This window comes from Tauraco erythrolophus, chromosome 1 (assembly GCF_009769465.1).
Source record: "Tauraco erythrolophus isolate bTauEry1 chromosome 1, bTauEry1.pri, whole genome shotgun sequence".
Lineage (NCBI taxonomy): Eukaryota > Metazoa > Chordata > Aves > Musophagiformes > Musophagidae > Tauraco > Tauraco erythrolophus.
Window position 1 is genome coordinate 30,048,832 of NC_141465.1, and position 26,367 is coordinate 30,075,198.

General features: G+C 39.1%; 2 protein-coding genes across 4 annotated transcripts in view; one reads left to right on the top strand and one right to left on the bottom strand.

Moving 5' to 3' along the window:
• Positions 1-12,637: 12,637 nt before the first annotated feature.
• HEMK2 (HemK methyltransferase 2, ETF1 glutamine and histone H4 lysine) lies at positions 12,638-19,123 on the top strand. The gene is made up of 6 exons (XM_086631611.1): positions 12,638-12,807; positions 14,859-14,948; positions 15,541-15,631; positions 16,515-16,598; positions 17,310-17,451; positions 18,495-19,123. Exons 1-6 carry the CDS (start codon positions 12,665-12,667, stop codon positions 18,599-18,601), a joined length of 657 nt encoding a protein of 218 aa, XP_086487737.1. The 5' UTR covers positions 12,638-12,664; the 3' UTR covers positions 18,602-19,123.
• A 3,296-nt stretch (positions 19,124-22,419) lies between these two features.
• The window catches only part of LTN1 (listerin E3 ubiquitin protein ligase 1), a 30,779-nt gene continuing 26,831 nt past the window's right edge, over positions 22,420-26,367 (bottom strand). For 2 of the 3 annotated variants that reach the window (XM_086617570.1, XM_086617562.1), the window contains 4 exons: positions 25,545-25,765; positions 24,837-25,031; positions 24,028-24,195; positions 22,420-23,240 (listed from right to left, as the gene is read on the bottom strand). In XM_086617570.1, the coding sequence (XP_086473696.1) occupies positions 23,178-23,240; positions 24,028-24,195; positions 24,837-25,031; positions 25,545-25,765 (647 nt within the window). In that variant the 3' untranslated portion in view covers positions 22,420-23,177. The remainder of the gene's footprint in view (positions 23,241-24,027; positions 24,196-24,836; positions 25,032-25,544; positions 25,766-26,367) is intronic. The other variant, XM_086617577.1, reaches the window with a different exon arrangement.

Genomic DNA, 26,367 nt, shown 5'->3' on the forward strand with positions numbered 1-26,367 from the left:
CCTGATCTTCTCCTACAGTGGGAGAAAGAAAAGTGTCTTTGCTTGAACACATTTGACAGACATTAACTTACACAGCTTAAGTACTCTAGGATGGCTTTCTGCTCAACCTCCTGCTTTCTTGTTTGTTCATCGTTGGAGGGAAAAGGAAGTGTAGTTAGATCCAAATTTAACAGTAAGACCTTTGACCTCGTGAAGTATTTGTGGCTTATTTCAGTCATGGGTTTTGTGCTGTTTCTTTGTGCTTCCAGAACTGCCAGTTCAAACAGCCGTAGAAAGGAGTGTTATATCACTTATTTTTCTTCCTGTGTTTCTATATCTGGAACTCTGATGAAGTTCTTTGTGCGAGGAAAGGCAACTGAGGTTTACATACCATCATCAGGTGTATAAACATCACATCCTTAGCACAGACAGAGAAGGAAAAATGGTCTTCAGGAATGAACGCCAGCATCAGCACTAGCTAGAAAAGTCTCATCTTCTAGTTGTAACTCCATGCACAGCTATTTGTAAGGTCTCGGGCAAATCACGTCTTCTCTCTGCCTCATAATCTCTGTCCATAGGCTGTAGCTAAGTGCAAGAGTTAACTATGTGGCAGGTGGGTGGGGAAAAATAATTGATGAGCAAAAACCTCCCCTGTCATTTTATACCTTCATAAAAGCGTTGTTCTGATTCGCACCATTTCCAGTGAAAGGAGAATGAATGGTACTTTGAAGAACTACATCAAGGCAAAATATTGTATTTGGCATTTAAATTTGAAGTCGATAGCTGGTTTAGAAATGCCTGAACCAGATAGGCAATGCCAAACACTACATTTTTCGTATTCTGTAATATTCTTCAACAATTGCTCCAAGACTTATACAGAGAAAATGGTGCGCAACGAAGGCTGTTCCTAACACTTTGATCAAAGTCAAATGATTTGCCTTTCTGATTTTTAAAGTTTCAAAGCTGATTTTTGCTTTGTTTTTTGTTGTAAGAGTTCTCAATGCAAAGTACCACTTACATATTTGCCACAGCTCATGAGGTTTGTACATGGGCTATGTAAGTAATAACCATCAAGGTGCAGTAAATTTCCTGAGGCTTAATGATGGGCTGGGAGGAGATGAAGGTCAGCAGCACAGCCAGGGATCATTAACCCAAGCTGGTCATTAATCTCAAGAATACATCTCATGCCAAGGTCAGTGTTGTTATTTTACGCTGGAAATGAAAAATAATATGGCCATATGAATTTTTATTTGATAGGTTTAACTGTAACACCTAGCAGATTTTAGAAAAAAATAATTTATTTGGGAGAATTACATTAGCTAATCAGACCACCAGCCCACCTTTCAGTGTTTGGTTAGTTTTGCTTTCTTTAACATACATACTGGACTAGGACAGGCAGAAAGGATTTATAACATTTTTCTTCCATGTGCAATTGCTGTGGACCTATTAAATAGGGGCCTTGTTTATGTATCTATTTACAAGTTTTGATTTCCATCCCAAATTTTATCTCCTAAAGCTTACCAACATCTCTCATAAAATATTTGTTTGACTGAACATCTGTTCAAGTTTATTTAGTTTTGAAAGTGATGTTTCAAAAGACAGTTGTTTGTACAGTGAAGGTATTATAGATGGCTAGAGGGTGTCTACAATTTAGGGAGCATTTACTCCCTTTAGAAAGCAGTACTCCCTTTAGAAGAAAAATAAAATGGCAATTTTGATGTCTAACTAATATTCACATTTGCATTTATGGTCGTTTCTGTAGCTATTCATCCTACTTCTATATCTGCACACATAAGGTGGACTTAAAAGACTTTAGAATCTCTGTGATTAGGATGGATCCAGCCATCAGCTCAGCAGCATGCTCCATGAGGGCAGACTACCCCCACACTTTCCTGAAATAAGTCTCAAAAAAAACAGGCACTGCCAGTCCTTGCGTCTAGGCACCAAGGGTGCTTCAGGAGATCGAATGTCCCCCAACTCTTCTGGCACATTCTAGTTTACCATTGATACATTGTGGTATATACGTGGTGGTATATACATGAAGAAAACACGTACAGACTTAGCAAAAGGAAAACAAATTACAATTTATCTTCTATAATACAAGAAATATTTAGATCTTTCTAAAGCAAATAACACTTTCCTTATTTCAAGGTGGAGCTTGCCTTTTGTTTTATTACGTTTCTTCTTGCTAGGAAATTTGTCCCTGTGAGTTCCTCTTCAACTTCTCAGCCATGGCACTTTTAAATCTCCAGTTCCTTATTTCCCTCTTTGCTCCCAGTTGGGGATTTGCTGCTGAAAGGGACCCAATGGGTCTTTGAGTTCAATCCTGCAAGTTTGCATGCAGCTGCGCAATGGACGCATATCTACAGAGCTTTGACTACGTTTGACCAAACTCACCACAGATCATAAAATATTTTCCAACGTTTCTTACAAACTTTAGCTCTACACTCAGAGACCGAAGTGAGAGTGTATTGTGCAACAGAGAGAGAGCAGGAGTGACAAGGATCCATTGCAGCGATTTTACTTGCTCGACTGTATCCTGTTTCCAGCTGAGGTCAATCTGCAACGCTTTAGAGCATGGCTCAACAAACAGGCATCTTGAAGATTTTAATACAATTCTAAATCACCTCATTTATTCTTACTGACAGATGTTATGTCTCTACTTGTAGCATATATTTAGTATTTTCTTTAAAATATATTAACAGGTGTGCATGTGAAAAACGGACAGCTTAAGAAGGTTGTTATTGCTGGGCAAAGACTCAGTTTGAGTATAGTCCAATGAAAATGGCCTTACAAGCCAAAAAAAAAAGGTTCCCCAAATCTCACATTCTGATTGTCGATCAGGCTAACTCAGCCAGAAATATGCTAGTCTTCAGGCTCCTTCCCACAACCTATTTAGTTTCTTTTTTTTCAGTCATGCTTTTTTGTATCTTCTCCTTTTACTTTTCCTTAAAAAAGTAATCAAAGACAAGTCTTGATGTAAAGTTATTGAAAACCTGCAAACCCCATGAAATACAGGCTTGCTTCATTATTTATTAAGTGCTAGCAAATGTTCGTTGCTATAGAAAGCCATAGCAAATGTGGACTCCGATCTATAGTCCTTAGCATTAAGTTAGACTATTTTGGTACCACTTACCTTGACTGTCTTGTACTGTGGCAAAGTCCTTCATTATAGGCCAAATTTTGCTCTTCTTTTTTTGACTGAACAATGAATCATTTCAGAAATTATTCTACTAAAGTAGCCTTATGTGAATCCCTACTTAAAGGGGGCCTACAGGAAAGCTGGAGAGGGATTTTTTACAAGGGCATGTGGTGATAAGACAAGGGGCAATGGATTTAAACTGAAAGAGAGCAGATTTAGATTGGATATAAGGACTGAGGGTGGTGAGACGCTGGAACAGGTTGCCCAGAGAAGCTGTAGATGCCCCATCCCTGGAAGTGTTCAAGGCCAGGCTGGATGAGGCTTTGGGCAACCTGGCATAGTGGAGGGTTTCTCTGCCCATGACAGGGGGTTTGGAACTAGATGATCTTTGAGGTCCCTTCTAACCCTAACCATTCTATGATTCTATGATTCTATGACCTGATCTTTTACAATGTATACTCATCAATCATCTACAATATATACAGCTATAGACAACATATCTTTTGCATAACATTAGTGTCTTTTTCCTATAGTCTGTCAAGATGTTTTATTTATATAACAGAAAAGAAAATCTTTCCTCTGAGGTGCCTGATGACATGCTCTATCCAGTACCTATTAATCTTGCTACATCAACATCCAGTGTTTTGGTGGACAGCTGGCTTACCCCCCTGCTTTTGAAGCATGACTGTTTTGGAGTATCAAATGTCATTATGAAAGACGTTTCAAGGTTGTTTTGAAATCAAAATCCTTTTTAATATCTCTTTATTAGATTTTCATACTAAAATATACAAAGGGAAAACTGCCACCCAAAACATAATTACATGCAGATTGTGTTTAGTTTCTTAATAGTCACGCTTTCCTTTACTGACTATATGAACACATTAAAATTATCCAGGAAATAGTATGGATATGAGGTGCTGGCAAAATGTTCATAATATATCCAAGTAAAAAGAGAAAGAGAGACATAACAATTGCAAATACAAGAACCACAGCCTGCCTAGTCTAGTATCAGTGTCAGTGTAATCAGTATCGGCAGTGTCAGCCAGAAGAAGGTACCTGAACTCTTCTACAGGGTAGGTCTTTTCCCTAATGTTTTTACAAGCATGTTGTATAATAAAGGACTCTCAAGCAAGTTTTCAGATGAACGACTGGGAGGACCAGTTCTATGGTGGGAGGATCAGAAGCAATGGACACAAGTTGAAACAAGAGAGGTTCAGGCTGTATATAAAGAAAAACATTCTCACCCTGAGGACAGTCAAGCAGTGGAACAGGTTGCCAGTGAGGTTGTGCATGCTCCATCTTAGAAGGGTTTCAAGACCTGCCTGGAGAAAGCCCAGAGCAGCCTTGTCTGATCCCAGAGATGGCCCTGCTTTGGGCAGAAGGTTGGACAGGAGACATGAAGCCCCTTCCCGTCTGAGTGACTTTTAGATCCTAAAATGAGAGACCTTTTAATAGAAACAGTAAGATTTAAAAAAAAATATCAGCTCAAACCTTCTCAAAATATTTGATTGTTTGTAGAGAACAGTCTTTAAAAATGACCCAGTTCAAACTGAATCACTTTGCTTAGTGAGTTTCTCCTGGTACTCCTGGTGTATGCTGCTTCACAAAATGACATTTTTTCTACTAACAACTCTCAGCAGTCACTGTTAATGTAGAGTAACCCCATCAGAATTAAAACTAAGTGCATAATGTTTGAATAACCTGACTGTTTAATAAATCTTACTCTAAATGCTCATTTGTGGACAGCTGCTTTTTATTTGAATAAAAAGTTTTAGCGTCTTTTATTGCCTTTTTCATAAATATATAGATTCAAACTGTTGGCATCATTTACATATTCTGAAAATTAGTTCTATTACTTAATTATATACTCTGAAGAAAATATGTTTCTTGCCTTTAAGTTTTATGAGTTCCTGACAACTCACTGAACGTTTCAGTTTCTTCAGTTCATACAGTGTGCTCTAAAAGCTTCAATGACATCTTATTCTTCCTCTTCCCTTCTCTAGCATCCTGTTCTGTTCATAAAGTCAGTCTTTCCCTGGCTTCAACAGCTTTCCATCACCCATTTATAGACTTCTTTACAAAACCAATACACAACAAATATGATTATATATGTATACAAAAAATATATATACCTCATCAGGCAACACATATTATGTATATATGATACCATTTTTATATAATGCCATTATAAATATATGTATGCTTATATACATCAACACTAATATAAATAACTATTATAATATTTCCTAACCTAAGCTATTCTTATGGTATCTCTTCAATTTGTTAAGTAGATTTTCCCTGATTTTCCATGACAGTGATTGATTTTCTGAAAAGTGACAACAAATTTACTCTGAAATGTATATGGACAATTATAATTGCTCTGTGCAGTTTCTCTATCTTCTGTTTATGAACACTAAAGTAGCCATGACTCTGCTGAAGTCAATAAAGTTATAATAATTTAAAATAGGTAAAGATTTAATTTGCTGAATTTATATCTACTCAGACGCCTACGATAAGACAAGATTGGTGTTTATTATAGTTTTCTCTAACACTGACTAATTTAGATAACCGACTGACTGTAGTGTTGCTGCTTCTCTATACAGTCCTGTACCATGTTAGAACTATTTCAGATAATTCGAGCAATTTGTCAACCGGTTTTTATCCTGGAAATTGCGCACATATTCTTTGATTTCCTTGTTAAACGTCCTCTAAGCCAAAAAGGAAGGTGTTATCTCTGGCTCGCTCATAGACTTATCAAATGAGGAGATAAAGATTTAGCAACAAAAGAGCCTTCTTAAGGAAAAACTGCAGTAAAAACTGTCCCCCATTCAGTCACTCTGCTTAGCCATTCAGTAACTTCTGTTTCACTCCAGTTCCAGTGGACTGACACATATAGAAATTAACCATTTTTCATGTGCTAAAAATGTAAGTTCAGCCTGAGTTCTGAAACAGGAGAGCTTTTCCATCCTTTTTAGAACATGTTTGGTGAACATGTATCCTAGAAGAGTTTTTTCTATTGTATGCAGCCTTGGGAGAAATGCCCTTCTAGCTGTATGTTTTTCTCCTGTGTCACCTTACTCCCTAGAGATATATACATTTCATTAATAATGTAATTAAAAAAACAATAAAAGTCTCTGCATTATGTATGCATACATTCAAACCAGCTATTTCTTTGGTAAATTCCGTGCCACGATCCTAGTGGGCCTGACTGCATTGCAGTTTTGCTATTTGAAAGAGATTCCAAATCAACCTCTTACATCTTCCTGTAGGTGATGGTTCTAGCTAAAATGTACAAGGAATACAGCTACATTTTAAACATTCACAAGTGCTGCTGACAGACTAACACAGTGAATCCACAGTATTTTTAACCTTGTTTTTAAAAAGGACTCCTCATCTTTTATGATTGTCAAAAAGGAATATTGCCTTGAGACTGCACATAGTTTTCCTGTTTTCTCTCTTTTTCTCTGAATTCTCCATTCAAAGTCTTTGGAGACAAACTAAGAAACCACACTTAAAACTAGCAGTCATTGTAGAGACTTCTCTTCGGTATTTGGGCATGCAGGAAGTAAGAGAATCTCTTATCTTGCTATTTTTTTGTCAGAAACCAGTGCAATAAAACATTTTTTAGTCTTATTTACGTCTAAACCCCAACAATTTAAAATGGCAAGAAAAACCAGAAATGCCCTGAAAAGAGCTGAAGGAGCCAATCTCCCTCAGGCACATTGTTGTAAGTCCTTGGGGAAATCAGACATTATTCCTGCCCACTGAAGGAGGCAACATTGGTAACCCTGTTATAAAATAATGCTCTGCTAAAACTCTGCAGCTTGAGGTGTTGTGTTTTAAGACGTAAATGCAAACCAAAAGACTTGATCATGTGTGACTTAAAAATCTCAATTCCATGTTTTGCATTAGCAGTAGGTTTTCCCTAGGTTTCTGGCCTACGTCCAGTTAAAACAACTATATATAACTACTTACCTAAACATTCTCTTTCTGGTCAGTTGATTATGGTATTATTCATTTTCTCTCCTGAAGTGTTGAAATACTTTTGTACGCTATTAAAAGGTTCCTGCCTTCTCCCCGAGGTATCCACATTTCAACGATGAGTGATGTAATTCCTTCAATAGAATAGTTGGTAATTGGTTTGTAAAGTTTAGCATGCACTCTGGGATCTTTTCAGGAAGGACTATAAACAAGTATCCATCATTCTTACTCTCTAATATGTCATCCCTGGACCCTTCCTTAGCAGGTATAAAATTCCACAGCTGTGATTAAATATTACCATGCCAGAGTGTATTGAAGCAATGATGTAAGGGCAAGAATTTTCATCAGTCAGTAGGGAAGCAAGGAAGTGAAAAACGATCCAAGCTATTCACCTTAGAAATACAAAAGAGCGAACAGTGTATAAAAACCAGCATTGACTCATCCGAGAGTGTCTATGGAGAACAGGGAGTCAAAAAGTTTTACTGGAGTGGAAACTCCAAGTTTCGGCTTTTGGTATGGTTAGGGAACTCAGTAGTATGATTAGAAAGTGAAATGCAATTGGGAAATGTGACACTTGGAAAAAGAAGTTAATTATCAAAGACTAGAAATGAGTAACTTCCAAGGGTTCTTCACATCAACAGTAGCACAGTTCTTCACTTATTAGTCAGGGAAGCAGTAAAAAGATGATACTACTTTTGACTTTGCTAAGTAATGAGTATGTTACTTCATGGATGTCAAGGAAAATAACTTTACATGATTGACTATGGAACAATTTCACATAATTAAACAAAAGATAAACAAAAGTAGGTCTGTAACTAAAACTCACTGTTCTAAAATGACAAACTTTAATAATGAAGAGAATAATTGAATGAAATAAACTATGGGAGGGATTTCGGGATGTGAATGGGAAAGAGGTCTTAATTCAAGTAAAAAGGAGATGAAAATATTTGACCGTGGTTAAAGGTGGAAGCAAGGGAATGAATGTGTGCAGAAACAGGCTTCATATCTAACTGGTTAACTAACAATCTCAAGCAAGATATTATGAATATACAGAGTGACAAAAAGTAATAGAAAAAAAGACCGATTTGTAAAATAGTTAGGTCTTAGAAGCTAGAAAATGCAATGTAAAATAAGAATTGTTAAAATCAATTTGAAATAGTAGTATTGAAGACTTTAAAACACAGAGCAAAAAGTTTTGCATGTGTGTTCAAAAAGACAAGAAGGAAAGCAGCGGGACCTCTGTACCGTTAAGCTGGGATAATGATTAAAAACAACAGACGGATGATGATTTTGGCCATGATGGCAATGGCCGTACATCTTGCTACATTACTGCAGTGTCTGTCTCCATTTTTAAAGAAGAAAAATGAAGCACAGTGAATCTGCTTAGACTTCCATGCAGCTTATGATGTGATGTTACCTGGAAAAGTATGAGCTAAGCTGCAGATGACGGAATTGGCAGAGGAAGCGTGAGGTGAACAAGAAGGAGGATGGAGGTTAGATAGTCGTACATCATACTGAAAAGGAATAGTATCAGGTTAAAAGTAAGTCACTAACGGTGGCTTCCTGAAAGATCAATCTTGGGGCTGATTTTACTTAGTGTTTTTATCAGTATTCTTGACATCACTCTGATGACAACATGAAGTCAGGAGACATCAGGCAGGGGGCATAAAATGACCAGAACATGAGCAACAGGCATGCAAAGTGGACTAGTAAAAACAATAAAACACTACAAAATTCTCACTTTACACTCAGCTATTTGGAAACCATTAAGGAAAACTGAGAAAAAACAGCTGATCACAAAATGGTTAAGAAACCACTTTTGCGAGGAAAATGCAAACATGATCCTGGGATGTTCAGGATGCAAACATGATTCCTGGGATGAACAAGGAAAGTTCCAGGAGAGATAACGAAGCCTGCAAAGCATCAGTAAGGCATTATCTGGAGAATTTTGTACAAGTCACATTCAGGGTGAAGTCAGACTTTAATCCGTACATAGAAAGTCTAGAAGAGTGGTAAGAGAAATGAAAAGAATGTCTTACCACAGGAAACTTTTAAAAACATGTCTTATTTAGTCAGGCAAAAAAAGGCTGGTGAGAGCCTTCCTTTACCTACAAATCTGTCAAGCAAAAACTATGAAAAGAACTGCTTAAGCTTGCACACTCGCCAGAAGAGTAAGTGAGTCTAAAACCTAATGTCACTGCATTTAGGCTGGGAATTACAAGGTTTCTAATCATTAGAGCACCAAGTGTTATAATAGCTTTTCGTTAGAAATATTGATGGCAAGAAACCTAGCTACTTTTAGGAAGATACTCGCTCAGTTTAAGAGATTATATGATGTGGTTGCCTGCTGGACTACGTAGGTAAAGAGATCTTCTTCCAGACCTCTCTTAGTAGTTCTGTCCTTGCAGTGATCCTAGTGGCTTCACTTCCTCAGATGCACCAAAACTGGAGTATTCACAGGCATATGTCTCTTCCAGGATGCAGAGGGCCAGACACAGATGTGAAATGTTTGAGAAGTTTACGGTGGAGACCTCTGGGGGCTGATGGGCAGCTAGGATATGACAGGTTAAGCATCGCTGTATGAGAGGAACAGCACTGAATTCCAAATGGGATAGAGCCATACAGCTTAATTAGTGTAAACAAATGGTTATGATTCCTGTTAAGAACAATTTTTCATCTCCATAAAGCCTAGTTTAATAACATGGCACAGGCATCACTGAAAACGGGAATATTAGCTTTCCAACAATTTCCCAAAATTGAAATAGAATCTGTTTTGGCAAAAACAGTGCAGTTGTCTACCAAGAAAAACATTTTAGGTAGTTATATAAGCAATAAAAATAAATGTTTTATAAAATTCACCCAGAAGGACTTATAAGTATTAAAAAAAAAATAATAATTAACCAGATTTCATGAAGTATGAAACAGCCAAAAATAACAACCAGTACAGCTGAAGATGGTGAAGTCATTTCTTCTACTGCACTCCAAAGCCTGACCACCTGTAGAGATTAAAAAAATATATCCAGAGAATTAATTTTCCTAATATGGACACAGTGCAAAATTCTGTCTCTTAACATGACTTCATTTTGCCCAAGTAATGGAATTTTATGCAAACTTAATATGTTTTACAAGTACTTGTTTCTCTGGCGCAGAAGCAAATCATTGGGAAGACAGATGGTATGAAGGAGTATCTACTGAGTTTCCTTTTGCAGCAAAAAAATGGTACTGTCTCTAGCCAGGCTCCTGCTTACTGCTGCACCCTGAAGCAGCCTGTCTTGCCCCACTGATGATGGTGGTAATTCAGGAAGAGCAGACCTTGTTAACCTCTATCACAACCCACCATTCTGACACAAAAGTGATAATCCTACTCTGCATCAGCCATGGGATTTCCAGTAAAGCGAACCATTAGTATCTTCTCACTATCTCGTTTAGTCTGTATGTAGACACCGTGTTGAAAGACGAAAGAGAACAATAAGGACATAATTTAGGAGGAAATAATGGTTAATTTCATTGGCGAGATGAAGACTGAGATGGGTTATGACAACACTTCATATGGGGGAATAGATTAAAAGAACTTTTTAAACTAAATGGTAATACTAGTACAAGATCAGGTACAGGAATAAATTGACTCTGGAAATTGAAGTTTTGTGAACCTCTGAGTTCCTAGAATTGCTTTATGTGCTAGACAGTGGAGCAAGGAACCTAAACTGTTTTAAGACAAAGTTCGATGGTTTCATTTCTGTGATCCTTGAGTTAAAATCTCTTCTTTGAATCTCTGATTATTCATCTCTGGATATCTGATTGCATTGACTTACCCCAAAAGATTTGACATAAAGGACACTTGCTTACTACTGGCTGATCACAATTCTTTGCATGGATTTCTGGTATATTGATTATAATTCTCCATAATTTCTGTTGGCTACTTGAAAAGGCATTGGCTTTGAGGCTAAGGAGTAGCACATGGATTTTACTTGGAAGCGCTGAAGGTGAGGCCACAGCTAACGGCAGCTGTAAGGCAGGAGGCACTAATACTGAATTTTCAGCTAAGTCTTCCAGGCGCCTGGCTGGTGAGCTGGTATCCAGCACTTGGGTCAGGTAACACCAGTCACCACATCTGCAGTGAGAATGGAATTGTTCCCTGCTGTAAGAGTGACAGAGATTCAGCATTTGTTGATCTTTTTTTTTGTCTGTAGTGTGCAGGCATAGTCCTTTCTCTAAGAATTTACCCAAACAAATTTCTTGTTACTGCAAGGACTAAGTATATTGATGACATCTTTTCTTCCTCACATGGGTATGTGGAATAGATGTTCTATGAACTTTCAGGACAAAGTATCTCTTTCACAGTTCTTTGCAATGGAGGGTAAAGGGTGAGACCCCCTTATGAAGCAGGATCTCCCTTTCTGTGTTTTCCTGTACTCCCATGCAAAGCTGACCTACAGTGGGTACAGAAATAAACAGAATAAATGTAGCTGCAAAGTGAGTTACCTGCGTTTATGAACTATGAGCTGCTCGAAGTTGTTCTTCTGTAGGAATGGAAGATACCCTCTGTTTTACAGAGGCCGTTTACATTTCCAAGTGACAAATGGAAATTGGTTATGTTTCCCTAGTTCCAGAGCCAAAAATGAAGGCTAGCAAACAAGACACACCTCAACCCTTAAGGCAACAAAGATTAATTTACTGGTTTAGTCATGCTTGTTTTTTTTGTTGTTTTTCATTCTTTTCCCAAAACTGGTGTTCTTTGAAATTATCATTAAAATAATATTTTAAGATTCTGGCCTGTTTATTAGCATGACCCTTTTCCTTCACTGAGCTAGACAGTTATCTCACTCTCAGAATTTCAGTGTTCAGTGCATTAATAATTGAACACAGACATTTCATGGGAATTAGAGCTCGTATCCCTCTCTCTCCTGCTTTTGAGCAGAATTTGTTTGTTCATTTCTGGTTCCTTGTGCAGAGCAGGTTATTATCTGATCTTTCCTGCGGAATTTCCCCTCAATTCTCAGTTTTGCAGAGCCTGATTTTCATTTGTATTTGGGAGTTCGTGGGGTTGGACCTAAGGATGCTGTCAAGTGTCACTGGGGAAGAATCACAGAAATACGTCCCTTGTAACTGGAAAAAAAGAGCTTCATTTGAGTACCAGTGTCTTTCCCCTGTGTGCTGCTCTGTAGAGTTGCCACACACAGCACTTCTGTCATGCGGCGTCCGGGCTACTTGCCGTGCAAGGGCGGTACTTCTCGCGATGGAAAAGCGATTGATTTGGGACGCTGACACGAAAATAAACACGCAAGAGTAGCAGGTCCCTGTCACGTCAGCCTTCGCGGCCGGCCGGGTACCTGCTGCGGGGATCACTGTGCGCGTTTAAACTGCCTTAAGGGAGGCTGTGCCTGGCGGACCAGCCGAGCCGGCGTGATGAAGGCCGGCACCGGAGCGCCACCGAGCACGGCAGCTTCCCGGAGCTCCCCCGCCTCCGCGCGCACCTGCGCCATCGTCCCCGCCCCCTTTCCCCGCCGCGTGGGCCGGGACGGATGGGCGTGCCCGCGCGTGCGCGCCCGGCGGCGGGAGGGGATGGCGGTGCCCGTGCTGCCTACGCCGCGGTACGAGCACGCGGGGCCGCACGGGCCGTTCCGGGATGTGTACGAGCCGGCCGAGGACACCTTCCTGCTGCTGGACGCGCTGGAGCAGGACGCGGCCCGCCTGAAGGAGGCTCGGTAGGCGCGGCATGGGGCGGGGGGGGGAGCAGCCCTGGGGGGAGGGGGCGGTGCCATTCCGGGGCGCGGTGCTAGCGGCTCCCGGCGCGGGAAGAGGGCGGGGGCTGCCGCCCCTCAGGCCCGGGGGTTTCAAACGCTGCGGGGGGGGGCGTCGCACCCTGCGGCCGCTTGCCCTTGGGGCGCCGGGCCCTGAGCTGCTCGGCGGGCTTCAGGCCATGGAGGGGGGCGCGACACCTTCCCGCCCCTGAGCCGCCCCCTCCTCGGGCGGACGGGCGAGGGGAGCGTGGCGGTGCAGGGGCTGTCGCTCCCCTCAGAGTGGCTTCGGCCCCTGCCCGTTGGCTGTAGGGTGGCACGTTTTGGGGTCGTTGCATGAGCAGCTGCGCGGAGGCCTGAGACTTGCTTTGATGGCAGCAGCGCGTATCCGAACGTGTTAAAATGTCCGTCTCTCAAGGAGAGGCCGTAGGGGTTGCATAGCTGCTCAGGCTGCTGCCCGGTGCCAGTGGCTGTTGTCTTCACGACTGAATTACATCTACGGAACTATAACCGCTACAGAAATCACCCAAAGGGTTAATCTTATGAGTGGTTTATTTAACATCTTTATTGTTAAATAAATATTGTTAACATTTATTTATTTAACATCTTTGTTGGAGACATGGACAGTGGGATTGAGTGCACCCTCAGCAAGTTTGCAGATGACACCAAGTTGTGTGGTGTTGTGGACACGCTGGAGGGAAGGGATGCCATCCAGAGGGACCTTGACAGGCTGGAGAGATGGGCCTGTGAGAACCTCATGAAGTTCAACAAGGCGAAGTGCAAGGTCCTGCACGTGGGTTGGGGCAATCCCATGCACAAGTACAGGCTGGGCAGAGAATGGATTGAGAGCAGCCCTGAGGAAAAGGACTTGGGAGTGCTGGTGGATGAGAAGCTCAACATGAGCCGGCAATGTGCGCTGGCAGCCCAGAAAGCCAACCATATCCTGGGCTGTATCAAAAGGATCGTGGCCAGCAGGTTGAGGGAAGTGATTCTGCCCCTCTACTCAGCTCTCATGAGACCCCACCTGGAATACTGCATCCAGCTCTGGAGTCCCCAACACAAGAAGGACATGGAGCTACTGGAACGAGTCCAGAGGAGGGCCATGAAGATGATCAGAGGGCTGGAGCACCTCTGCTATGAAGACAGGCTGAGAGAGTTGGGGCGGTTCAGCCTGCGGAAGAGAAGGCTCCGGGGTGATCTTATAGCAGCTTTCCAGTACCTAAGGGGGCCTACAGGAAAGCTGGAGAGGGACTTTTTACAAGGGTGTGTAGTGATAGGACAAGGGACAATGGATTTAAACTGAAAGAGGGGAGATTTAGATTGGATATAAGGAAGAAATTCTTCACATTGAGGGTGGTGAGGTACTGGAACAGGTTGCCCAGAGAAGTTGTGGATGCCCCATCCCTGGAGGTTTTAAAGGCCAGGTTGGATGGGGCTTTGGGCAACCTGGTGTAGTGGAGGATTTCCCTGCCCATGTCAGAGGGGTTGGAACTAGATGATCTTTGAGGTCCCTTCCAACCCTAACCATTCTATGATTCTATGGTTATTTTGAAATCACCTGCCGCTGCTGTTTGTCCAGAGCTGGCTGAAACTCTCCTGAGGTATTCTGCATTTGAGTCCTGCTTTCATTGTGTGGCTTCTTGGTGATCTTCTGTAACTTCTGTTGGAGTTCAGTCTTGCTGCAATAAATGTGCAAGAAATGCTGTAGAAATGTAGCCTGTGCTGTTGAGATTGTGTAGTTAATGGAAACTTTAATTTTAGGCATGGGGGAAATGTATGTGTTTCCCAAAGTGGCTTGTCGTAACCAGGAGCTGTCTGTATGGGCACCAGTAGCCCTGACAGCCCTTTCGAAACACACAACGTAATGTGGGCTTTGAGGGCCGTATGATCAGCAAGTAATTCAGCATGTCTGGGAGAAGGGCAGCAGGTTTTGTAACATTGTCTTGACTAATTGTGCGTCTGTTGCAGGTACTCTTACATGTTACAAATAAAAGTCATCCAGAGTTTTCTCTCTTTAGAGTTGAGATCTGCCTTGAAATAGGATCTGGATCTGGTGTGGTTTCAACATTTCTAGCTTCTTCCATTATTGGATCCAGTGCACTGTACATGTAAGTATAATAACACTTACTTAAACTTTTGCATACAATAATAAAGAGTACTTAGCCCTCACATATATAGTTTTCATTTTCACTATTCTTTTCACAAAGAAATGTTAGCTCAATTCTACAGATATAGAAGTCAAAGCAAAGGGAGCCTGAACTATTTACTTCAGGTTCTGTAACAATTAAGTAGTGGTGCGACTAGAATTCCATTTTCGCACTTCTTAGACAAATTGCTAGGCTTACACTTGTGTTTGGGTTGAATCCTAAGTTTTAGGCGCTGGCTAATCTTATTAAGGTCTGATAACATAACAATAGTTACCTGGGTGTTGGCCATAATTAAATTTTATTAGACTTGTATGCATATGTATTTGTGTAGAGCTAGCATTGAAAAGGAAATCTTATACTTCAGCTTTCAGGTAGTGGGTGGTTTAGCTGCTGATACATTGTGTGTATTTTACTGTCTATTTTTTGCTATTTACTTGCAAAGTAAAGGATGCTGGAAAGGATATTTTCATTGAGAGTACATAAATTAGCATGAGGTTCACAGGGTTAAACTTCCAGATACCGTAACGTACGCTTCATAATATTCTGCTTTTAGATGTACAGATATCAACCCGATGGCAGCCTACTGTACACTGGAGACAGCTCTGCTTAACAATGTTCACCTTCAGCCAGTCATTACTGACTTGGTAAGACATGTTTCAATAATATCTTCTTTGTAGCTTGTGTAATTTTTTAGTACTTATTAGAGATACTGAGAAGTAACCATAAAGTCTAGAACAAACATTCTCTTAATAAGCATAAATTAAAAAAAAAAAAGAACAAAATGCCAGAGTGTTTCTGAAAGAAGGGAAAACCAAACTACTCGAGCTCTACAATTCAAATTTAAGCTTTAAGAATTCATTAAATTAATTTAAAAAATAAATTATGTAGATATAGTTGGGAAAATGCTGCACAAGGAACTCTGGAGTGACCTGACATTATCATAGCCCTTCCTCTAATGCTATGCAGTTCTTGGTTCTCAACTCTAATTTAATTAGGAACTGCTTATGTTGTTACTTTTGTTTTTACAAAATTTGATAAGGAGAAAAGCTAAGTTCCTTATCTCTTTAGAAAGATGTTTGTTTAAAATACCCTGAATATATATGTTTATAAAAGATGACGAAGACAGGCAACAATAAATGTGATCTAAAATGGATGAAAAACAGCTCATACTTGAGAACTGAACTGGAGTTGTCACAGATTGGTCATTTTGGGTACCAAATGTGAAATAGTGATAAATGCAGAATTCTTTTATATCTAACTGAAATTCTGCACTGCGTATCTTGTGCCTGCATACGTGTCTCTTGCTCTTCTACATCCGATACATAACATAGTCTTAAGACTATTGAAATTGTTCTGCTATGCACAGATACTTCTTCTTGATGCTTCTCTCGCACGTAGAAAGTAAAGTTTAGTGTTCCTGAGTTGATCTGAAATGCTCGCAATATCTAGCACTATGGAACTGTATTTTTACAAAATGTTCGCATTCTTTCTATTTCAAAAAAAAAACCAAAACAAACAAATCTATAGGTCAAAGGACTGTCTCCGAGGTTAAATGGGAAGGTTGATCTACTGCTGTTTAATCCACCGTACGTGGTAACACCTTCTGAAGAGGTAGGAAAACTTTGAAATGCACAATAAAAATGGTATTTCTACTGTCAGAGGAGAGATGGCAAATCAAATAAGCTCTGGTATGAAAACCGCAGGTGTTTTTTTTTAAATAGTAAAGGATATTGTAGACCAGCAGTGTTGTAACAGCACTTGTAACAGCGCTGTTTTAGTGAAAATTATTTACCAGAGTTGCTTATAAAGACTACATGGGAATAAGGATCGCTAGCTGCTGCTTCTTAATACCTAGTTTCTCCATCAAGTATAATCCATGTAAGACTTCTGTGAGATGTGCTAGAGTATTCTTATAGAAGACTTCCAATTGAAAATGCATTTGTTTCCTGCAAACTAAATATCTTTTGCTTTTTGGACTCCTACTCAGGATTTGACCCATGAACACTTAAAGGGTTTTCTGGCCACCTTCCACTTGGCAAACAAGCTCATAAAACATTACAAGAAAATACATACAAAGCATGTGACAAAATGTAGCTCTCAATTCAGTTTAAGAATAGAAGTTGAAACAAGAGTAGTCTGTTCATTGTGTGGGAAGTAGTTCTGAAGTAATTTTGCTGCATAAACTGATCAACTGAGTCAAAGTTGTCGGATTTCTAATAGCAGACACCTAAAGGTAGAGATTATGGTGATGTTTCTCTTATAAATACCACTGACATATCTGTCATTCTGTATTAAGACAATCTTTCCGTTCATTCTTCCTAGGTGGAAAGCCATGGAATAGAGGCTTCCTGGGCTGGTGGCAAAAATGGCAGGGAAGTCATGGATAGAGTTTTTCCATTAGTACCAGAGCTACTTTCACCAGGAGGATTGTTCTACTTGGTCACAATTAAAGAAAATAATCCAGGTGATCACTTTCCTTGGACTCTTAGATGTGCCAAACCAGACTTAATGATGTATTAATCAAAATGTTGATCACAGCAATGATCAGCCTTCAGTAAACAAGAAAAAGTAGTACATAACATCAGTTTAATCTAACATGTGGTAATAGCAACTAACTGAAGATTGACAGCATGTATTGAAATTCATGTAGGTGTTCTAGGTCATTTTTTAGAAATGCTATAGATGGCTAGAGCGGGTCTGCATGCTTCATACGAACCGTGGCACCTCTGTGGACTCTTGTTCTTCTCATCTTTCAAGGTTATTTGGGTGTCTCAGCTGCAGAGGCACTTCTACATAACTTGATGCCTCTTGAAGTCCTTTTTCTGAATTCATGCCTTGTGCATCCAGTGTATGGAGGCTTTAGACCAAAAATACAGTCAAATTTACCAAAACTAAGAACTGACTAAGCTAATTTGGAAAATGGTAGTTCGTAGGTTCTGAGCCCAGCAGTTCTGCAAGACTCAGTTCCAAGTCTGAAAGGTGACTGTAAATCTTCTGAACCAAGTAACAAAGCCAGGCCAACCCTTTTTCATCAGAGAATGGCAATGTAAACCTAAAAGGCCAAAGCCTTTAGTTGGAAAGGTGAACCTGGTCTTTCATTTCGACATGTGTAGAGACAAGATCCAGACTTGCTCTTTCTGATCTAATGCTTAATGGCTCTATGTTATCAAGTAGTTTCAAGGAGAAAGATTATTCTTTCACACCTGACTGATTAGGCAGCCTTTGGGAGAAGGTGCTACAAGTTTCAGTTTCTCCTAGAAATTAGCTTCATAACCAAATTGTTCATTGCTATTAATAGTACCAAAATACAGGACTTCAGTTAATAAATTGTAACCTTTATTTGTTCTTGGTGGAAGACTACTTGGCATAAAAATTACTGTCTGAAAGAGTAAGAGGATGCAGTTTATAATCTTTGCTTTGCAGCTTATATTTGTAAATACTTTAGCACTGCCTCTTATAGCCAATTTCTGTATAAACTCAGTTGTAACACTGCACTTCCAATTACAGATGAAATTCTGGAAACAATGAAGAAACGTGGCTTAGAAGGCACACGAGTACTTTCCAGGCAAGCAGGACAAGAGATACTTACAATCCTCAAATTTAGGAAGTCTTGATAACAGCTCTTAACCTTCCAGATACGTGGCACGCAGAACGTTGAACACACATTACTGAAGTTGTACACATTGACACTGAAGTGTCAATTTTTAAGCCAAGATTTTCACTCTCTTAAGGTGTATCCTCCCTTCCCCGATTACTGCAGTGAAACTGATCAAGACTCTGTATTTATTTTTATTCTGGATGTTAACCAGCTCTTATCTGTTGTCAGAGGCACAGTTGTCCTCTGGCTGTCTGCAGGACAGCTGTGGGGGAACTATGAAATATTCCACCTTGTTGCGTTTGCACTTAAGCACTAAAGACTTTTTCCTTAATAAATAGGTATTTGTATATATGTCATTGTGGCTTATTAAAAAGATGTACTTGATATAATTCTTCCTGTTTTAATAGCTGGTTTGTACCTATGAATATTTGGAATATTCAAATGAATATTTGGAGTCAGTGTTACTCATTCGGATGTAGTATCAGACACTCCGGCAGGTCTAAGGCACAATTACAGAGTTTGTTTCTGTAGTGAGGAAGCAATGAGCAGAAAGATGCAGTAAGCGTGTCTTGAGCTGGGACAAAGGCAAGCTGTTACTCTCCTGAAGTGTTTTGGGCAAAATACTGTGGTGATTGTGCCCCCTTCTATGCCATTTTTACAAGGAGGGTACTACTGTGGAGATGTAGATGAGATGAAGAGTTCTTATCCATGAAAAGGTTCTAGGGGTGGGGGGCGGAAGCATATGAGATGTCATTAAACAGGCTAGGTAGCTGAAAATAATGACTGTAAGTAGAGAAGTGGAATAAAAGTCCTCCCTCAAAATCACTATCCAAAATAGAAATACAAGGCCCTGAGGAAGAGCTTTCCTCTGCACCCTCCTCCCCCTCCCAGTGCCCACAGATGGGTCTAATACAGTGTTGCCCCAGCAGCATTAGGAGACATGTGCTATGAGGAAGATGTTTTGCTCACAAAGAAACTGACCTTTAAAGGTTTGTGTCAGGTGCTGTTATGATAAACCATTAGCTGCCTCTTTTATGGGGACTAAGGACAGGGTTTTTTGTAGAGTGCTGAGACACTATTTCATTTAAGACTTCACAACTAAATTTATGACTCCGTACTTACCCAGCTTGCACAAACATTAAAAGTTCTTCCATGTTTTGAGCTGACCACTGAGAAAACTTACCTAGGAGGTTGAAAAAAGGAGTTTTTGGACAGGCAGGATAACACATAAGAAGTGTAGGTATTGTTAGCAGAAACACATTACTGCAAACCCACCTAGACCATCTGAAGTATTTTACTGCAAAGGAGTGCGAGAAGCTCTTTTGACTCATACAGGTCAAAAGTCAACTTACGCTTCTCTGTCCTAAAAATTGCTCCTTATACCATCCTGAAGAAAACAGAAAAAGGATTGGAATGCAGGAAGTGTGCAGCAGTGATTGTCTTCCGTCCTAAGAGTCACCATTCCTCAGGTTAGAAGACCACTGAAGAGCAACACTGCAATTCAACTCAACAATTCAAACGCAGCTCTTACACCTCCCTCGGTAACTGTTCAGTCAATTTGTTTTTATGTAGTTACACATGAATGTGAATGCAAACACGCACTAGGGGGTTTAGAAGGAAGATTCAGTCATGTGAAGGATGTTACTTGACATTCATACTATGTAAAAGAAATTCTGGTACCTGGAACTGAGTAAAAAAAAAAAAAAAGCATTTCATTGACCAAAGTGAGGCAGGACTCAGGGCTCTGTTGATTCTTCCCTTATGACTAACTTGTCTAAGGAATGTCAAAGTTGAGAAACTGAGAGGAAAATTTGTGGCCATCTGTGAAATAATGTGTTTCCACAGTTTTTCATTGAAGAATTCAAGGAAAGCTTTATTCTTGCAGCTTACCAACTAGTCCATTTTGAGGAGTCATGTTTCAATTTGACTGCTTCCTACTTCTGGAAGCTTTCTGACTTGATAGTAGACCTTTCTAAGCCACACTTTTTTTGTTCAGTTTTTCCCTTACCAAACTGTGAGGAGAAGAGGTTTTATGCTTAGCAATTTTGCTTTTATGTAAAATCATGGTTTTTGAGGTTACACTCATAGCTGCAGGGCTATTTGAATGAGCCAAAACGCTGTCATCCTTAGACCGCTCTAAAAGCTTTATGTTGATAACCACTCTGGCTAACAAAGTTCGCTTGCTGAGCAAAAGTCATAACATCAAAAGAAGATTTTTAGATGTAGTCAAAACACGTAATAGAGTCAAACCACAGGTTTAACAAAAGGAAGTTTTAATTAAATCTGTCTAGCTTTTAGTTGTAACTAAAGAATTAGTTTTAAAAGAAGTAATCAAAGATAAAAAAGGACAGTCATCTGGCACAGTAGATCGCAATGCTCATCAGCATATGTGGTTTTAAATTATAAAGGACAGAATGACAAAGATCAGAACAGAAAGCGTAGTAAAACATAACATGCTTTCAACAAAAAGTGATTGCAATGGACTATCTAACACCTGGATATTTGGACAAAGAAATATATGCCTCCGCTTTGATAAATCATGAGTCAATCCTCCCCACCCCACTGTATTGCTGTCTGCTGCAACTCGAGTGGAAGCACGTGTCAAAAGTAAGAGCTCAGATGAGTTCTGCAAGAACTGATTCCTGTTATGCTGCCATCACCTTGGTGAAGCCTGGGAACTAGTGACGGGCCAGGTAACTTTTTTTTTAATTTTGGAATTTGCTGTGTCAACACAGAGGTGTATACGTCACATTTTCCAGGGCACACATATTCCCTTCTCCTAGAAGGCTAAAGAACATGATGTTTTCTGGAGTTTTGGAAGGCGTATTCCTGCATTCAGTGCACGTGAGAATAAGCTGCATGACAGATACAGACTTTCTATGTAGCGTCAAACCTGCCAAAAAGAAAGCAAAAATTCTGCTCCTCCAGCTCCCTAGGCACTGCTCTGCCAGCAAGTACCAGTGTCAAAAGACATTCTGCTGCCTTGCAAGTGCCTGCACTTCTTTGTTCTAGCAGAACCAAGACAAAAGCTCTCCAGAAGGCTGTTTGGGCAATTTGCAAGGTAGGGTCTGCCAGAAGAGTTTAAGATGTCTCTTTTCAAGCAATACCTGGGTAACCATATCTGGCTTTCAAATCAGTTACTAAACTTGCAAAGAAGTCATTTAGAATAACTGAAGTGATGCAACAGAGACAATCCTGGAGTTTTAGTATCAGTAACTATGAAACAACACAGCTTGCTCCTTAATCTGTGTGTTCAGTTAAACCTTTTCAAAAGCAGTTCTAAATATTTTCCATTCTCTTTCTCAAAAAAAGGTCAAGAAATTTCTCTTCTGGCAGCCCAGCATTACCTGTTAAAAATATATACTTGAGTTATCAACAGCCACAAATCATTTCTAGAGCTGCCATCTCAAAAGTGACCAACTTTGAGAAAACATATAGAATCTAAAAAAAAAAAAAAAAAAAAAAAAAATAATCAGCTGTTGTGGTACAGCCAATTGAGTATGCTAAAACTTGGCATCTGAAAATTTCTCCTATTCATTTCTAAAAGTTTATCACACAGAGGAAGAGACAGCAATCCAGAGACTACAAAGATTGACAAAATTCATTTATTCCTCCCCTTTTATTGACTTTTCGAAGAAATCCACTACAAATACCATCCAAGTTGGAATATATTAGTATACTACCGCTGTTAAAAAAAACATGAAAAAAAAAGTATAGTTGAAGACAGTATTAAATTCTGATACATCTGTCATGATCACTTAGAGTTATTATTATTATGGGACAGGGAAAGTACAGTAACAGTGATAGTTAATTTGCCAGCTAATGAAGACTAACCGGAATAATGAAAACAAGAACTGATCAGTGCGTATGTCTTCTCTTTAAAAGCCAATCATCAATGAACAGGTAGAGTTTTTCATTGTCATGCAGAAACGATTGTACTCTACATACTTGGGCTTCTGAGTGTGCATTTTTTTAGGGTGCTGGATGGCTGAGATGTTTTTTTGGGAAAACAAGACTGTTAAAGGTGAAAGCTGTTTATAAAAGTGTTAATTTAGAGCATGCTGTGTTTAAATTTTATGCTTTAACAGAAGGTTGTCACCCTAGTTCCATGCTTTGATGTCTAACAGCAACAATATTCCTTTTCCCCATAAGAGGAACTGTTCTGAGCGCACTATAATCAAAAATCTTTATACCACCTGTGTGAGTCACCTGTTACATTAAGAGGCATAATCTGGGTTAAGTGCATAACACCATGTTAGAGTATACTTAAAATAACAGGTTTTAATCAACTGTGCTGCAGCTTAAACACTACTTTTCAGAGGTAACTCTACATTGTTTCTGAATTTTTAACGTCTTAATACCTTAAAAATATACAAATTAAAATAAATTATTCTTATATATTCCTTTATATCAAAGAAGAATCTTCAAACTTACAAAAAACAGTCCAGAGGTAAATACGTGTTATATCCCATTAGTCAAGAACCAAACGTAACTGACATTATCTCCAAGTAATTAGCTTCTTTCAACATACAGTTTATTGCCTCCTCTTCATTTATCACTGAGCTCACAGAAAGACGACAGACCGTTTTATTTCAGAAAAACGTCTCTCGACAGAGCGGACAGGTGGATTTGTTGCTGGATGTGAACCATTTGTACTGAAAGAGGAATACGATTGTTTAATACACAAATGCAAGCTGAGTATCAGGAACACTGGTTTATCACCAAAAACAACCGTTATTTGCCAATGAAGATAACTATCAAAACATTTGCTATACTTTAAAAAAAAAAAAACACAAACCACCAAACAACAAGAAACAGTAAAACAAACACTTTCCACTTGTGTATGTATGCATGTATATATACACACATATTATGCACATACACCCTTACACACACAATATTGAAGTTTTATTCTAAAAAACCTGACACAAAGGAATTCTCGCCCAGTTTCATTTCAGACTAAAAAGCTAGCATTTTGAAAGCAGCAACAGTTCCTCCATTGTATGGCCATCCAGATGCCAACCCGTTCCAGTATACTCTGCAACCACAAACCAATGCCTACGACGACTTAATAGGATAGAGTTAAATGTTAATTACGCAGATCAGCACGGTTTACTAAAGAGCATCCTGCATGAATTTAAATTTAGCCTTTTCTATCCTCATATCTGAGCTGATAACAACAAGATGCTGTTGCTACACCCTACATACATGTAATGGCTTGTCTTAGGGAACACAAAACTGACAGTAACTATCCGTGAAGGGCAGCAACCCCTCTCTCATTACATGCCCTTACAGCTTAGTACAAAACCCATACCAATAATTTATGAGTTCAGTTGATTCCAAGGACATAATAGAGAATTGATGGTATTACAACAGAAGTTCCTGGTTCAAACTATAAATGGATATTTTGCCTATTTAAAAAGACTCTGTCCAGGTACTTACCAAGCAAGCTGAATGAAACTTTTTCTTGCATGTTCTGCAAGCTTTTTTGGGAAGAGAATAGTTGGAACCATGAATGACTGAGAAACAGATCATACAATCTTCAACGCCCTCAAAACGTTTATCCACATTGTTTTTCCACAAAGATAAGCCTTCCATAATACTTCCATTCTAACAGAGGGAAAAGTGCTGTTAATACTGAAGAATTCTTTCACAATATTCTTACTGTTATTCATAAGCACATGAAGGAAACAATGTCTGAAGGCTTTAAAATTTGAAATTATATGCAATATATGCAGTGAGCCATTTATAAAGCCAACATATGAAATACAGACAACAGCTTAATCTTTAGAAATGCAAGCATTCATCACAATCAAAAGAATGCAGTCAGGAACACTTAAAAGGGGATTTCAAAATTTTCAGTCACTGTTTTGTTTTGTTCTAACCACAGATGATGCAGCTTCAGCAACCAAGAGTCTTTTAGATAATTTCATGTACTGGGTTGTTTGTGTTTATTTTTTCAAATTGTAGTTGAGATGGGATTGCACAATGGGGCAACACTGGCCCATATCTTAAGAGATCTAAAAGTCTCAACTTCGGCCATGGACTTAACAGCACTTATTAGGCAGATAATTTTACCTCTCTGTTTCAGTATCTGGAGAAAAGCAAAGTAAGAGTGACCAATTCTATGAAGTCCTTTGAGACCTACTGATGAGATCCATTACACAGATCTAAATAATACATTACTAAGAATATTTTTCTATTATCAGGACTCTCAAGTTTTCCAAACTATGGGCTTTCTCTAAACTCACCTGATGTGTAAGATACGTGCTTAACTGTAGCATCCAATTGCGCCATTGCTGTACAGCCACACCAACCCTCTTTCCACTCTCAACTGTTATGGATCCCAGTGGGTAATTTGATGGAAGCTGTATTATTAGTTCAATAAATATATCATCAACTGAATAGGTAGCAATGACTTCCCGTGCTGCAGACCGAGCTTTTACCTATTAAAAAATGCACATATTAAAAAAAACCTCCACAGACAGATATGCACCATCTCTGGTCTTTTTAATTTTTTTATATATAAATAAAAAAGATAAATACTTTACTACACACATTAAATAATTTTCTTGGAAAAGGAAAACACTTTTCTCAAAGAACATAAAAATCCACTCATATCTTGGCAGACCAAAAAGAAATTACCAGCCATTTTTCAAGCTACTGATTGATTAAATTTTTTAATAAACCGAAAGAGAAGTATATTGATAGCAGTATCTTCCACTTATCCTCTCAACTTCTCCAGCATCACAAACCCCATTCTTTTCTATTTTTTCCAAACAATATTAATAAACATGAACTTAATATATCAATACCAAGCTAAAATATGTTTTCATCAGTCATTTAGAACAACAAAAACGCAATCATACAAAACACTAATACAGTCTGGTTCTGAGAAGCAGTATTTCTTAAAAAGTTTGCAAAAACTAATCAAAAAAAGGATGAAAAGTCTTACTAACCGTCATGCCGTTAAATAACTGCGTGCTGGTCTGAACAGAAGATATTTCCTGTGAAGACAGCACGCTGCTGACGTATTTGCTTGTAAATTTATCTACCACATTGAAGACACGTTTCTCACAGCTATTCCACCAAAGCCTGACCATGGCTGGCAAGTCTTTCAGTGTTATGTGGTACACAGAGCAGGCCAAGTGCGGGATCTGGGACGACAGGCCTCCTGTCCCTGGGAGAGAACGAAAGGATGTTGAAGTACTCTAACACGTTAGTCACAAATGTTGGTTCCTCCACACCACATACAGAAATTATGTATTAGACTAACACTTCGCAACTGGGAATTCATCTTCTAATTTCGAGATAAACTCTAGGCAGACTACCAGAAATCAAGAATAATGTTATATCTAGAAATGACAAAACGCTCACTTTGGAGTGAACAAACAATAAGATGTTTGGAGCACGTTTGAGGTGTCCTACAGAAGTGCATAAAGAGATAAAGGAAATCGTTCTCTTCAGACGTCACATTAGTAATTCTTTCTTACTGTCATCCAGATAAATTGTTCTTCAACGTACGTTAAAGCAAAAAAATTAAGAAATGAAAACTCATTATCTTTGCTTACATCTAGAGAGGTACATAAAATAACAATTTCAATGAAGTAACTTTCAAAAGTAATTCTCTTTTTCACGTTTCTCAGCTAAAAAAAGCATATCTTCTCTCATCATGGTTGATTAACTGGGTCTTCTGAACAGCATGATGAAAACAACGCAATTTAATTTCTCAAACGTTTAAAAAATATATTAAAATATATTTTTAATTTGGTTTTATTTATG